At 31.3% G+C, this 15,223-nt stretch overlaps 4 protein-coding genes across 4 annotated transcripts; all 4 read right to left on the bottom strand.

Annotated features, from left to right (window-relative positions):
- Nucleotides 1–200: 200 nt before the first annotated feature.
- Nucleotides 201–2,211, bottom strand: LOC147403306 (glutathione transferase GST 23-like). The gene is made up of 2 exons (XM_086438830.1): nt 1,833–2,211; nt 201–746 (listed from the first exon to the last, which is right to left on the bottom strand). Exons 1-2 carry the CDS (start codon nt 2,142–2,144, stop codon nt 390–392), a joined length of 669 nt encoding a protein of 222 aa, XP_086294956.1. The 5' UTR covers nt 2,145–2,211; the 3' UTR covers nt 201–389.
- A 2,923-nt stretch (nt 2,212–5,134) lies between these two features.
- Nucleotides 5,135–7,112, bottom strand: LOC147403305 (glutathione transferase GST 23-like). The gene is made up of 2 exons (XM_086438831.1): nt 6,765–7,112; nt 5,135–5,649 (listed from the first exon to the last, which is right to left on the bottom strand). The coding sequence occupies exons 1-2, from the start codon at nt 7,074–7,076 to the stop codon at nt 5,302–5,304; spliced, it is 660 nt and encodes a 219-aa protein (XP_086294957.1). The 5' UTR covers nt 7,077–7,112; the 3' UTR covers nt 5,135–5,301.
- A 907-nt stretch (nt 7,113–8,019) lies between these two features.
- On the bottom strand, nt 8,020–9,946 carry LOC147403304 (glutathione transferase GST 23-like). Its single transcript, XM_086437646.1, has 2 exons — nt 9,613–9,946; nt 8,020–8,545 (listed from the first exon to the last, which is right to left on the bottom strand). The coding sequence occupies exons 1-2, from the start codon at nt 9,922–9,924 to the stop codon at nt 8,189–8,191; spliced, it is 669 nt and encodes a 222-aa protein (XP_086293772.1). The 5' UTR covers nt 9,925–9,946; the 3' UTR covers nt 8,020–8,188.
- Nucleotides 9,947–12,895: 2,949 nt separating this feature from the next.
- Nucleotides 12,896–14,858, bottom strand: LOC147403303 (glutathione transferase GST 23-like). Its single transcript, XM_086437645.1, has 2 exons — nt 14,546–14,858; nt 12,896–13,435 (listed from the first exon to the last, which is right to left on the bottom strand). The coding sequence occupies exons 1-2, from the start codon at nt 14,855–14,857 to the stop codon at nt 13,088–13,090; spliced, it is 660 nt and encodes a 219-aa protein (XP_086293771.1). The 5' UTR covers nt 14,858; the 3' UTR covers nt 12,896–13,087.
- Between the last annotated feature and the right edge of the window lie 365 nt (nt 14,859–15,223).

Here is a 15,223-nt window from a genome sequence, read left to right as displayed (position 1 = left end):
TCGTCGAAAGTTGGGAGCCACTTACGATAAAATGAGCGTGGACGTGGAAGTTATAAAGAAGTTGGCCTATGTTCCTTAGCTATTCAAATCCAAAATCCAATTCATCCCAACACTATAACTTCTGATTTAGAAAATGATTGTCTGATAAAGAACATATTTGATATTCTATTGGATCAAGGTTTGGATTAACCATGTCTTGATCTAATAAAATGCCTGAAAGTATGTAAATTATATTATATATTTTGTTCTATAATAAAGGATGACAATTTTCTTAAAAAATCACACATATTAAAATTCTATAACAAACATAAACAATCTAGCTAAAGTGAACCAGGGTCCAACAATAGTTCCATCAATTTGACAAATTATCGGTCCAATTGGTTCGGTTCTCAAAACATTCTTGCAATGTGCATCTCCCTCATTTGTTTGTAATAGACCAACATCCCATCTCGATCAGGAAGATTCTCTTTGATTACGGGCACGTTCTTGAAATTTTCTATCCATTGGTGGAAGCGGGGGAAAGTGTGGGCTTCGACCAATTTTACACCCACCACTTCTTCTACTACCCCTAGCCAATGAGCCAGCCATCCGAAGACTAGGTCCGATAATCCTATTGTGTCGCCATTGAAGAACTTCTTGTCTCCGAGGGCAAGATCTTCGATGGTTTTCAGAACTTCCAAGCTATCGCTTATTGCTTTCTCTCGTCCTTCACCAATACTAGAAAGAAATACATAAAAAATCCTACCCTACATGACCATAAACATTTGATTAATGGAAAGTTATAGTCTAAACTTAAAAAAAAAAAAAAAAAACTTAATTATTAGGATAATTTTGAGGTACAGCTCTAGTTTTTGATGAAAATTGGAGAAATATATCCAAAGTTCTCACATACTCCTTGACTTTGGTCTTTCAGGAGAGATTAATATAAAATAATCAAAATACCAAAGTATTCAACCTTTTGTCAAAAACCCTTTAGATTTTTTATTTCATGAAGGTTCAAGAAGCTAGAAATTACTAGTAAGTCAAAGACGTTTGGCTAAAGGTTGAAGACACAAGATATTTCAGTCATTGCTATTAGTCACTTTCGGAAGACCACAGTCCAGGGTTAAATCATGGGTACCTGTATATAACAAATTAAATTTTAAATAAATAGAATTTTTATTTTTATTTTTATTTTTATTTTTATACACAGCTGTTAACCACTCAGAATTCACTCCTGCTAAGGAATAAGGAGACAGCTCCTTCAATTCTTTGAAGTGGACCACCCGTTTCAAAGCCTTATCCGATTTAAGAACTTAGTTGGGCTGTCAATGGACCGGGCCGGGTTTTAAATGGGTCTGCCTTTAAGACTAAAAAACTTGGTCTGAACCCAACACAACTAAGTATCGGCTTGGGCTTATGAAATAAAACCATAGTCCAAACCCTGTCTACCTGTATTCGGGCCATTTTCGGACCGGGCCAAACCCATTTTTAACTATTGTATTGTATCAAAATCATACCAAATAACAATAAATTGACCAAAAATGATATTTTAATATTATATTTGATATAATTAATTGCATTCTATACAATATTATTTTATAGACACTATTATTAATTTATAAAAAATTATTATGTAATATATTTTATATATTGTAGAAGGCCGGGCAGCCCAATGGGTCTACATGCAAAACCCAAACCTGACCCTATAATGAAACGGGCTTAACACCCCCCCTCCCGATGACTAAATGGACTAAATTACTAAACCCAAACCTGGTCCACCGACCCATCGACAATCCTAGTTGTGAGTGTTTTCATGCACACGTGCGTGTTGGATTAGTAAATTAAATTACCTTGTCCACTGCAAATTGAATCCAAAATCGAGTGACATATCTTTCATAAGGATCTCTAGGCAGCAATGAATGATTCTCTGGCCACGTCTCTTCGATGTATTCAAGAATTACGATGGATTCGACGATGGGTTTTCCATCATGAACAAGAACTGGGATCTTCTTGTGGACTGGATTATATTTCAAGAGCAACTCACTCTTGTTGGAAAGATCCTCTTCTATGTACTCATATTCTATACCCTTTAGCTTTAGAGCCCAAATCACTCTACAACTAGCAGGACTAGGCCATGCTCCAAACAACTTCACTTCTTCCATTGTTGTAGAGATTCTTATGGAATTCCTTCTAACCTATTAGCTTTATTTATAAGTCCTCTTGTTTTTTTGGGTATGAAAGTTTTATTTTCTTTGGATGACAAAAGAGTCGGAAATTTGAATTTTTATAAATTATTGATTAAACAATTTGTAAATAAGACAAAGTACTAAAGTTGAATTTTGACTATAGCAAATGGATTAGGTAGATGGATATGTTTGAAGTAATTAATTTCATTATAAACTTTTGTTAAAATATGATTTTATTAGGGTGTGTTTGTCTACGTTTAACTCTGGATTGTTAGATTCTGATTCTAGATTGTTGAAATCGGATTATTGGAAATAATTCCCATACTCCAAACTATGTTTAATTTAGCTACCTTATTTTTCAAAATTGATTATAGAATTTAGAATCAAGAATCCCCTTTTTTCCAATCGTGTTCTCTATGTGATACATCATACTTTTAAAACTTAATTACGTATTCTCCCATCCCAAGTCATTTTAAATGACAACCTACAGGAAAATTGTAGTGTTCAACAATGTTGAACATAAAATGTCTTACATACTAAAACATTATTAACTTTGAAATATAAATTATTGATTAAACAATTTATAAATAAGACTAAGTATTAAAGTTGAATTTTAACTATAGGAGATGGATTAGGTAGATGGATATGTTTAAAGTAATTAATTTCATTATAAACTTTGGTTAAAATATGATTTTATTAGGGTGTGTTTGTCTTGGTTTAGCTCTGGATTGTTGGATTCTGATTCTAGATTGTCGAAATCGGATTATTGAAAATAATTCCTATACTCCAAACTATGTTTAATTTAGCTACCTTATTTTTCAAAGTTGATTCTAGAATTTAGAATCAAGAATCCCTTTTTTTCCAATCGTGTTCTCTATGTGATAAATCATACTTTTTAAACTTAGTTACAAATTCTCCCATCTCAAGTCATTTTAAATGACAAACTAAAGGATAATTATAGTGTTCAACAATGTTGAACATAAAATGTCTTACATACTAAAACATTATTAACTTTGAAATATAAATTATTGATTAAACAATTTATAAATAAGACTAAGTATTAAAGTTGAATTTTAACTCTAGGAGATGGATTAGGTAGATAGACATGTTTGAAGTAATTAATTTCATTATAAACTTTGGTTAAAATATGATTTTATTAGGGTGTGTTTGTCTTGGTTTAGCCCTGAATTGTTGGATTCTAATTCTAGATTGTCGAAATCGGATTATTCGGATTATTGGAAATAATTCCCATACTCTAAACTATGTTTAATTTAGCTACCTTATTTTTCAAAGTTGATTCTAGAAGTTAGAATCAAGAATCCCCTTTTTTCCAATCGTGTTCTCTATGTGATACATCATACTTTTTAAACTTACTTACAAATTCTCTCATCCCAAGTCATTTTAAATGACAACCTAAAGGAAAATTATAGTGTTCTACAATGTTGAACATAAAATGTCTTACATGCTAGAACATTATTTATTTTAAAATATAAAATTATTATTTATTTTCAATCAGATCAATAAGATTTCACGAAGAAATTTCATGGAATCTTTCTAAAAGCCCAAACCAACACTCCGAGACATGTCTAGATTAAAGACTCCATAAGAGTATCATTCTCTATAAGATATCCTTTTACATCACACTGATATCAAATTCTCTCGTCAAGGGTACATATTCACTTATTGCCCCCACCACCTCTAGCATGCATCTTCTTGTATTTTAACTTATCTTTTTAAGTTCTATTTCAAATGAGTGGCCAAGTGACCAAGGTAACCATATTTTGTAAAAATAATGGGGTGCCTAACACATTTCCCACATTTAACTGGATCCCTTTATATTTTGTTTTTAGGTAGATCACGTCCTTTTTATAAACGAGATTCATCACAATGATAAAACCAAGTTTCAAAAACCATATTGGATGCTCATTCACACTAATTTTTAAAAAAGAATGGTGGTGACTCTAATCCAAATAGAAATTTAGTTTCCAAAAAAAATCTCATGTCTACGCAAGCTTTTGAAAATGGACAGTTAGTGAACTCCCAAACTTATTGAAGTTAAAATTCAACGATGAAAAATATTTATTTTTCAATTTTCATAAAATTTTATTATTTACAATGCTTAAGTATCACATCACAATTTTGGATGCCATAAGGTGGTCCAAGATAAGACTGCTCTTCTTCTTCACTTGCGTTGCCGCCATTAATGAATCAGACTAATAATGAAAATTCCTTGGGCTTACCTTTTGGCATCCAAAAACATGATTCGATGATTCAGGATTGTAGAGGACAAAATTCTGTGAACTTTAATTTTTTTTTTTTTTTTTTCAAATAAGATTATTTTTTCGTTGAATTTTTATTTTTAGTTTGGGAATTTGCTAGCCGTCCATTTTCAGAAACTTGGATCAAGCTCAAAAGAAATTTTCTTTTAATTTTTTAATTTAAGTTTTTCGATGAAATTTAGAGGGCGGTGGTGTCATATTGCTGATGTGGATTCTATTTGAGCAAAACAAAACATCCCTTAGTAAGGCTTAAAATCTCCCTGTGTTAGTAAGGAAAGTGTTAAAAAAAAGAGGGTATTTTGGATGTGAAAAATTACCAAAACATTGTCATTTTTATTTTTACTCATTTGGTAAAAAAATTATTTTTGAAAATGACAATTTACCATTTTCAGGACTAATTTCTATACTGCACCATTTTGGGAATTAATCACTTTTTTAAGCACCGTTTTAGAAATTCTCTCTAATTTATTTATATTGTGCACATTGAACTTGGATCATAATATCGATTTCCCATTAAAAATCCAAGCCAATAAGGATCTAAGATATCCAATCCTTATCTAATTGGTCTCAGATAGATTCTAATCAGATCAAAACCCAATCTATCCACAAACTAAACATTAATGATATAATTTCATTAATGTGAAGAACATTTAATAATCAAAACTTAATAATACATTGTAATGTATTCTTTTATTATTAAAGATAAAGGATGACAATTTAGTAAAAATTCACACATTTCAAGATTATACGACAAATGTAAATCGGTGAAACAAAATTGAACGAGGGTCCAACAGAAACACGTCGATTTTCATAAATGTCTGATCGCATTCTTGAAGCAATAGTTGTGAAAAATATTATATGATGGACTTCTCCCTTATTCGTTTGAAATAATCCAACATTCCATCTTGATCGGGGAGGTTATCTTTGATTACAGGATCTTCTTTGAAATTCTTCATCCATTGGTGCAAGCGAGGGAATGTGTGGGCTTCCACCAATTTTATGCCCATCAGTTCTTCCATCACCCCCAACCAATGTGCCATCCATCCGAAAATTATGTCCAATAATCCGATTGTGTCACCATTGAAGAACTTCTTTTCTCCTAGTGCAAGCTTTTCTATGGTTCTAAAAACTTCCAAGCAATCACTTATTGCTTTCTCTTGTTCTTCGCCAAACGTCGAAAAAAATGCATAAAATGTAGTGATCTGCATGACCACAAACATTCAATTAATTGAGAATTATTATTTGAATGATTTTTTTTTTTTAATCTTTTTCTGAAGATAGTAATTAATAGGATAACTTTGAGGTATTATTAGATAAATAGGAGTTCTTATTTTTCCTTGACTATATTCTTTCAAGAGAGACCAACATAAAATAATCAAAATACCTTTGCCTTCAACTTTTGTCAAAAACACTTGTTTCCCTCCATAAACCCAATTACTACAGAAGTTGAATAGGTCGAGAACAAGCGGCTTGAGGGAAGAAAAAAAAAAATTTAGCAAAAGGTTGAAGATATTTCAGTCATTGCTTATTAGTCTCTTGCAGAAGACCATGGTCCAGGGTAACTTATCAGGTCAGCATGGGATGTACTTCTAATTTTCACCAAAAGCTAGAGTACACGTAGAAATTACCCTAACAATCAAAGGGTTTGAAAACTCAACTTGGCTTGATAACCTTACGAGTCAAATAAAATATATTAAATTTACAAATATTTTAAAGATATGTTTTAATATTTTCAAATTTATAAAATACCCATTTTTTTGAAAATATAACTAAGGTCATTTTAATAAAAACTTAAAAAATTATAATTGCACATCCTTGAAATCATCTTCATTAATTTTTAAAATTATAAAAATATTCATATAATCTTCAAAATCATGGTTTAATTAATTTTTAATTTACAAATAAACTCTTTAGATACACGTGCCCTTTGCACATGCCAATACTAATTAATGGGCAAGAGATCTTGAAATTATCAAGACAGTACATTTTCTAAAATAGGTTCCAAATCACAAGTTTTTACTGTTGGGGTAAAAATTCAATTTTTATAAACGGTATATTTTTACACCTATAGAAAGTAAAATAAAAAAAACACATTTCTTTTAAAATGAGATACTTTTACACTTGAATACCCAAATACGCGATGCATTGATGAGTTGACTTAAAAGAGTTGGTTCTAATGGATTCATGCCGAGTTACCTCGAATTAATCCAATTGAGTAAAAAACTTGGCTGAGTCTCAGGTCAACTCGACAAGTTTTAAAAACTATGGTTTATAAAAGTTATTAATGCATGACACGGTGAAGGATTAGTAGAATTACCTTGTCCTCGGAAAATTTAGCCCAAAATCGAGCTACAGATCTGTCGTAAGGATCTTTAGGCAACAATGGATGATTCTCTGGCCACGTGTCTTCGATATATTCAAGAATTACGATGGACTCGATGATGGGTTTTCCACCATGAACAAGGATTGGGATCTTCTTATGGATTGGATTATATTTTAAGAGCAACTCACTCTTGTTGGAAAGATCCTGTTCTATGTACTCATATTCTATACCCTTTAGCTTTAGAGCCCATATCACTCTATAGCTAAAAGGACTAGGCCATGCTCCATGCAACTTCACTTCTTCCATGTTTTTTGAGATTTTTTTTATGGAATTTCTTCTATCTTATAGACTCTATTTATAAGTCCAGTCTTGCTTGGGCACTAAGTATCTACTTTGAAAGATATATCTGGATTAGTATTAAAATTGAATCTTGGTTTAGGAGATAGGGTTGGTGGATTGATATGTTTGAAATAATTAAGGCTATTAATTATAAAACTTTGACTCAAATGTGATTTTGTTAGGGGGTGTTTAGTTTGGATTCAGAATTTTTAGCTTTTGATTCTATATTGTTTGGCTATACTACTATATTTTTTGTTTTTGTTTTTGAAATTGATTCCGGGTTCTAGAATCAAGAATCGCATCTTGCCTATCATGTTCTTTATGTGATACTTCGGCGTGGTGTAAATCGAGCCGTGTCGCGTGGACAATTAAGATGAAAGACTTCTCAATAATCACTTACAAAGTAATAAATGATAGTGGTACTTCTTGTAATTCAAATCATTTTACGAAATTTATAAAGAATTTAGGTGATTTATGCAAAGTTTGACAATGTTAATCAAAGATCCTACTAAATTTACTTCAGCATTATCCTACTAAAAATAATTTTTAATAAGTAAAAAATCAATAATTATTTATACGAGTCAAAATTAAATCTCCAAGATCCTATTGACATGTCATGCATTTTGTTAGACATATTATTCTCTTAAACGTATACGGAAACTAAGCAAATGGAGTCTGTTTCAAGGATGACTCGTCGAAAGTCGGGAGCCACTTATGATAAAATGAGCGTGGACGTGGAAGTTATAAAGAAGTTGGCCTATGTTCCTTAGCTATTCAAATCCAAAATCCGATTCATCCCAACACTATAACTTCTGATTTAGAAAATGATTGTCTGATAAAGAACATATTTGATATTCTATTGGATCAGGTTTGGATTCACCATGTCTTGATCTAATAAAATGCCTGAAAGTATGTAAATTATATTATATATTTTGTTCTATAATAAAGGATGACAATTTTCTTAAAAAATCACACATATTAAAATTCTATAACAAACATAAACAATCTAGCTAAAGTGAACCAGGGTCCAACAATAGTTCCATCAATTTGACAAATTATCGGTCCAATTGGTTCGGTTCTCAAAACATTCTTGCAATGTGCATCTCCCTCATTTGTTTGTAATAGACCAACATCCCATCTCGATCAGGAAGATTCTCTTTGATTACGGGCACGTTCTTGAAATTTTCTATCCATTGGTGCAAGCGAGGGAAAGTGTGGGCTTCGACCAATTTAACACCCACCACTTCTTCCACTACCCCAAGCCAATGAGCCAGCCATCCGAAGACTAGGTCCGATAATCCTATTGTGTCGCCATTGAAGAACTTCTTATCTCCGAGGGCAAGATCTTCGATGGTTTTCAGAACTTCCAAGCTTTCGCTTATTGCTTTCTCTCGTCCTTCACCAATACTAGAAAGAAATACATAAAAAATCCTACCCTACATGACCATAAACATTTGATTAATGGAAAGTTATAGTCTAAACTTTTCAACAAAAAAAACTTAATTATTAGGATAATTTTGAGGTACACCTCTAGTTTTTGATGAAAATTGGAGAAATATATCCAAAGTTCTCACATACTCCTTGACTTTGGTCTTTCAGGAGAGATTAATATAAAATAATCAAAATACCGAAGTATTCAACCTTTTGTCAAAAACCCTTTAGATTTTTTATTTCATGAAGGTTCAAGAAGCTAGAAATTACTAGAAAGTCAAAGACGTTTGGCTAAAGGTTGAAGACACAAGATATTTCAGTCATTGCTATTAGTCACTTTCGGAAGACCACAGTCCAGGGTTAAATCATGGGTACCTGTATATAACAAATTAATTTTTAAATAAATAGAATTTTTATTTTTATTTTTATACACAGCTGTTCACCACTCAAAATTCACTCCTGCTAAGGAACAAGGAGACAGCTCCTTCAATTCTTTGAAGTGGACCACCCGTTTCAAAGCCTTATCCGATTTAAGAACTTAATTGGGCTGTCAATGGACCGGGCCGGGTTTTAAATGGGTCTGCCTTTAAGACTAAAAAACTTGGTCTGAACCCAACACAACTAAGTATCGGCTTGGGCTTATGAAATAAAACCATAGTCCAAACCCTGTCTACCTGTATTCGGGCCATTTTCGGACCGGGCCAAACCCATATTTAACTATTGTATTGTATCAAAATCATACCAAATAACAATAAATTGACCAAAAATGATATTTTAATATTATATTTGATATAATTAATTGCATTCTATACATTATTATTTTATGACACTATTATTAATTTATAAAAACTTATTATGTAATATATTTTATATTGTAGAAGGCCGGGCAGCCCAATGGGTCTACATGCAAAACCCAAACCTGACCCTATAATGAAACGGGCTTAACACCGCCCCTCGCGATGACTAAATGGACTAAATTACTAAGCCCAAACCTGATCCACCGACCCATCGACAACCCTAGTTGTGAGTGTGTTCATGCACACGTGCGTGTTGGATTAGTAAATTAAATTACCTTGTCCACTGCAAATTGAATCCAAAATCGAGTGACATATCTTTCATAAGGATCTCTAGGCAGCAATGAATGATTCTCTGGCCACGTCTCTTCGATGTATTCAAGAATTACGATGGATTCGACTATGGGTTTTCCATCATGAACAAGAACTGGGATCTTCTTGTGGACTGGATTATATTGCAAGAGCAACTCACTCTTGTTGGAAAGATCCTCTTCTATGTACTCATATTCTATACCCTTTAGCTTTAGAGCCCAAATCACTCTACAACTAAAAGGACTAGGCCATGCTCCAAACAACTTCACTTCTTCCATTGTTGTAGAGATTCTTATGGAATTCCTTCTACCCTATTAGCTTTATTTGTAAGTCCTCTTGTTTTTTTGGGTATGAAAGTTTTATTTTCTTTGGATGACAAAAGAGTTGGAAATTTGAATTTTTATAAATTATTGATTAAACAATTTGTAAATAAGACTAAGTACTAAAGTTGAATTTTGACTATAGCAAATGGATTAGGTAGATGGATATGTTTGAAGTAATTAATTTCATTATAAACTTTTGTTAAAATATGATTTTATTAGGGTGTGTTTGTCTACGTTTAACTCTGGATTGTTAGATTCTGATTCTAGATTGTTGAAATCGGATTATTGGAAATAATTCCCATACTCCAAACTATGTTTAATTTAGCTACCTTATTTTTCAAAATTGATTATAGAATTTAGAATCAAGAATCCCCTTTTGTCCAATCGTGTTCTTTATGTAATACATCATACTTTTAAAACTTAATTACGTATTCTCCCATCCCAAGTCATTTTAAATGACAACCTAAAGGAAAATTATAGTGTTCAACAATGTTGAACATAAAATGTCGTACATAGTAAAACAGTATTTACTTTAAAATATAAATTATTGATTAAACAATTTATAAATAAGACTAAGTATTAAAGTTGAATTTTAACTCTAGGAGATGGATTAGGTAGATAGATATGTTTGAAGTAATTAATTTCATTATAAACTTTGGTTAAAATATGATTTTATTAGGGTGTGTTTGTCTTGGTTTAGCTCTGGATTGTTGGATTTTGATTCTAGATTGTCGAAATCGGATTATTGGAAATAATTCCCATACTCTAAACTATGTTTAATTTAGCTACCTTATTTTTCAAAGTTGATTCTAGAATTTAGAATCAAGAATCCCTTTTTTTCCAATCGTGTTCTCTATGTGATACATCATACTTTTTAAACTTAGTTACAAATTCTCCCATCCCAAGTCATTTTAAATGACAAACAAAAGGATAATTATAGTGTTCAACAATGTTGAACATAAAATGTCTTACATACTAAAACATTATTTACTTTAAAATATAAATTATTGATTAAACAATTCATAAATAAGACTAAGTATTAAAATTGAATTTTAACTCTAGGAGATGGATTAGGTAGATAGACATGTTTGAAGTAATTAATTTCATTATAAACTTTGGTTAAAATATGATTTTATTAGGGTGTGTTTGTCTTGGTTTAGCCCTGAATTGTTGGATTCTAATTCTAGATTGTCGAAATCGGATTATTCGGATTATTGGAAATAATTCCCATACTCTAAACTATGTTTAATTTAGCTACCTTATTTTTCAAAGTTGATTCTAGAAGTTAGAATCAAGAATCCCCTTTTTTCCAATCGTGTTCTCTATGTGATACATCATACTTTTTTAACTTACAAATTCTCTCATCCCAAGTCATTTTAAATGACAACCTAAAGGAAAATTATAGCATTCAACAATGTTGAACATAAAATGTCTTACATGTTAGAACATTATTTATTTTAAAATATAAAATTATTATTTATTTTCAATCAGATCAATAAAATTTCACGAAGAAATTTCAGGGAATCTCTCTAAAAGTCCAAACCAACATTCCAAGACATGTCTAGATTAATGACTCCATAAGGGTATCATTCTATATAAGATATCCTTTCATATCACACTAATATCAAATTCCCTCATCAAGGGTACATATTCACTTATTGCACCTACCACCTCTAACATGCAACTTCTTGTAATTTAACTTATATTTCAAATGAGTGGCTAAGTTACCAAAGTAACTGTATTTTGTGAAAATAATGGGGTGCCTAACGCATTTCTCACATTTAATTAATCGGATCCCCTTATCTAGTTTTTAGGTAGATCATGTCCTTTCTATAAACGAGATTCATCACAATGATAAAACTAGGTTTCAAAAATCATATTAGATGCTCATTCACACAAATTTTCAAAAAAGAATGGTGGTGACTCTAATCCAAATAGAAATTTAGTTTCCAAAAAAAATCTCATGTCTACGCAAGCTTTTGAAAATGGACAGTTAGTGAACTCCCAAACTTATTAAAGTTAAAATTCAACGATGAAAAATATTTATTTTTCAATTTTCATAAAATTTTATTATTTACAATGCTTAAGTATCATATCACAATTTTGGATGCCATAAGGTGGTCCAAGATAAGACTGCTCTTCTTCTTCACTTGCGTTGCCGCCATTAATGAATCAGACTAATAATGAAAATTCCTTGGGCTTACCTTTTGGCATCCAAAAACATGATTCGATGATTCAGGATTGTAGAGGACAAAATTCTGTGAACTTTATTTTTTTTTTTTTTTTTTCAAATAAGATTATTTTTTCGTTGAATTTTTATTTTTAGTTTGGGAATTTGCTAGCCGTCCATTTTCAGAAACTTGGATCAAGCTCAAAAGAAATTTTCTTTTAATTTTTTAATTTAAGTTTTCAAGGAAATTTAGAGGGCTGTCGTGTCATATTGCTGACGTGGATTCCATTTGAGCAAAACATCCCTTAGTAAGGCTTAAAATCTTCCTATGTTAGTAAGGAAAGTGTTAAAAAAAGAAGGTATTTTGGGTGTGAAAAATTACCAAAACACTGTCATTTTTATTTTTACTCATTTGATAAAAAAATTAATTTTGAAAACGACAATTTACCATTTTCAGAATTAATTTCTATACTGCACCATTTTGGGAATTAATCACTTTTTTAAGCACCGTTTTAGAAATTCTCTCTAATTTATTTATATTGTGCACATCAAATCATCAAATCTGATCCAAAGTACATCGAACTTGGATTATTATATTGAGTTCCCATTAAAAATCCAAGCCAATAAGGATCTAATATATCCAATCCTTATCTAATTGGACTCAGATAGATCCTAATCAGATCAAAACCCAATCTATAGACAAACTTAAGATTAACAATATAATTACATTAATGTGAAGGACATTTAATAATCAAAACTTAATAATACATTGTAATGTATTATTTTATTATTAAAGATAAAGGATGACAATTTAGTAAAAATTCACACATTTCAAGATTATACGACAAATGTAAATCGGTGAAACAAAATTGAACGAGGGTCCAACAGAAACACGTCGATTTTCATAAATGTCTGATGGCATTCTTGAAGCAATAGTTGTGAAAAAGATTATACGATGGACTTCTCCCTTATTCGTTTGAAATAATCCAACATTCCATCTCGATCGGGGAGGTTATCTTTGATTACAGGATCTTCTTTGAAATTCTTCATCCATTGGTGCAAGCGAGGGAATGTGTGGGCTTCCACCAATTTTATGCCCATCAGTTCTTCCATCACCCCCAACCAATGTGCCATCCATCCGAAAATTATGTCCAATAATCCGATTGTGTCACCATTGAAGAACTTCTTTTCTCCTAGTGCAAGCTTTTCTATGGTTCTAAAAGCTTCCAAGCCATCGCTTATTGCTTTCTCTTGTTCTTTGCCAAACGTCGTAAAAATTGCATAAAATGTAGCGCTCTACGTGACCACAAACATTCAATTAATTGAGAATTATTATTTGAATGGGTTTTTTTTTTTTTTTCTGAAGATAGTAATTATTAGGATAACTTTGAGGTATTATTAGATAAATAGGAGTTCTTATTTTTACTTGACTATATTCCTTCAAGAGAGACCAACGTAAAATAATCAAAATACTTTTGCCTTCAACTTTTGTCAAAAACACTTGTTTCCCTCCATAAACCCAAGTACTACAGAAGTTGAATAGGTCGAGAACAATAGGCTTGAGGGAAGAAAAAAAAAAATTTAGCAAAAGGTTGAAGATATTTCAGTCATTGCTTATTAGTCTCTCGCAGAAGACCATGGTCCAGGGTAACTTATCAGGTCAGCATGGGATGTACTTCTAATTTTCACCAAAAGCTAGAGTACACGTAGAAATTACCCTAACAATCAAAGGGTTTGAAAACTCAACTTGGCTTGATAACCTTACGAGTCAAATAAAATATATTAAATTTACAAATATTTTAAAGATATGTTTTAATATTTTCAAATTTATAAAATACCCATTTTTTTGAAAATATAACTAAGGTCATTTTAATAAAAACTTAAAAAATTATAATTGCACATCCTTGAAATCATCTTCATTAATTTTTAAAATTATAAAAATATTCATATAATCTTCAAAATCATGGTTTAATTAATTTTTAATTTACAAATAAACTCTTTAGATACACGTGCCCTTTGCACATGCCAATACTAATTAATGGGCAAGAGATCTTGAAATTATCAAGACAGTACATTTTCTAAAATAGGTTCCAAATCACAAGTTTTTACTGTTGGGGTAAAAATTTAATTTTTATAATAGGTATATTTTTACACCTATAGAAAGTAAAATAAAAAAAACACATTTCTTTTAAAATGAGATACTTTTACACTTGAATACCCAAATACGCGATGCATTGATGAGTTGACTTAAAAGAGTTGATTCTAATGGATACATGCTGAGTTACCTCGAATTAATCCAATTGAGTAAAAAACTTGGCTGAGTCTCAAGTCAACTCGACAAGTTTTAAAAACTATGGTTTATATAAGTTATTAATGCATGACATAGTGAAGGGTTAGTAGAATTACCTTGTCCTCGGAAAATTTAGCCCAAAATCGAGCTACAGATCTGTCGTAAGGATCTTTAGGCAATAATGGATGATTCTCTGGCCACATGTCTTCGATATATTCAAGAATTTTGATGGACTCGACGATGGGTTTTCCACCATGAACAAGGATTGGGATCTTCTTGTGAATTGGATTGTATTTCAAGAGCAACTCACTCTTGTTGGAAAGATCCTCTTCTATGTACTCATATTCTATACCCTTTAGCTTTAGAGCCCATATCACTCTATAACTAAAAGAACTAGGCCATGCTCCATGCAACTTCACTTCTTCCATTTTTTTTGAGATTTTTTATGGAATTTCTTCTATCTTATAGACTCTATTTATAAGTCCAGTCTTGCTTGGGCACTAAGTTTTTACTTTAAAAGATATATCTGGATTAGTATTAAAATTGAATCTTGATCTAGGAGATAGGGTTGGTGGAGTGATGTGTTTAAAATAATTAAGGCTATTAATTATAAAACTTTGACTCAAATATGATTTTGTTAGGAGGTGTTTGGTTTGGATTCAGAATTTTTAGCTTTTGATTATATATTGTTTGGCTATACTACTTTTTTTTTGTTTTTGTTTTTGAAATTGATTCCGGGTTCTAGAGTCAAGAATCGCATCTTGCCTATCATGTTCTTTATGTGATACTTCGAC

The sequence above is a fragment of the Akebia trifoliata genome, chromosome 4, assembly GCF_017979445.1.
Source record: "Akebia trifoliata isolate Shusen 1 chromosome 4, ASM1797944v1, whole genome shotgun sequence".
NCBI lineage: Eukaryota > Viridiplantae > Streptophyta > Magnoliopsida > Ranunculales > Lardizabalaceae > Akebia > Akebia trifoliata.
This window is presented reverse-complemented; position numbering and strand designations above follow the sequence as displayed.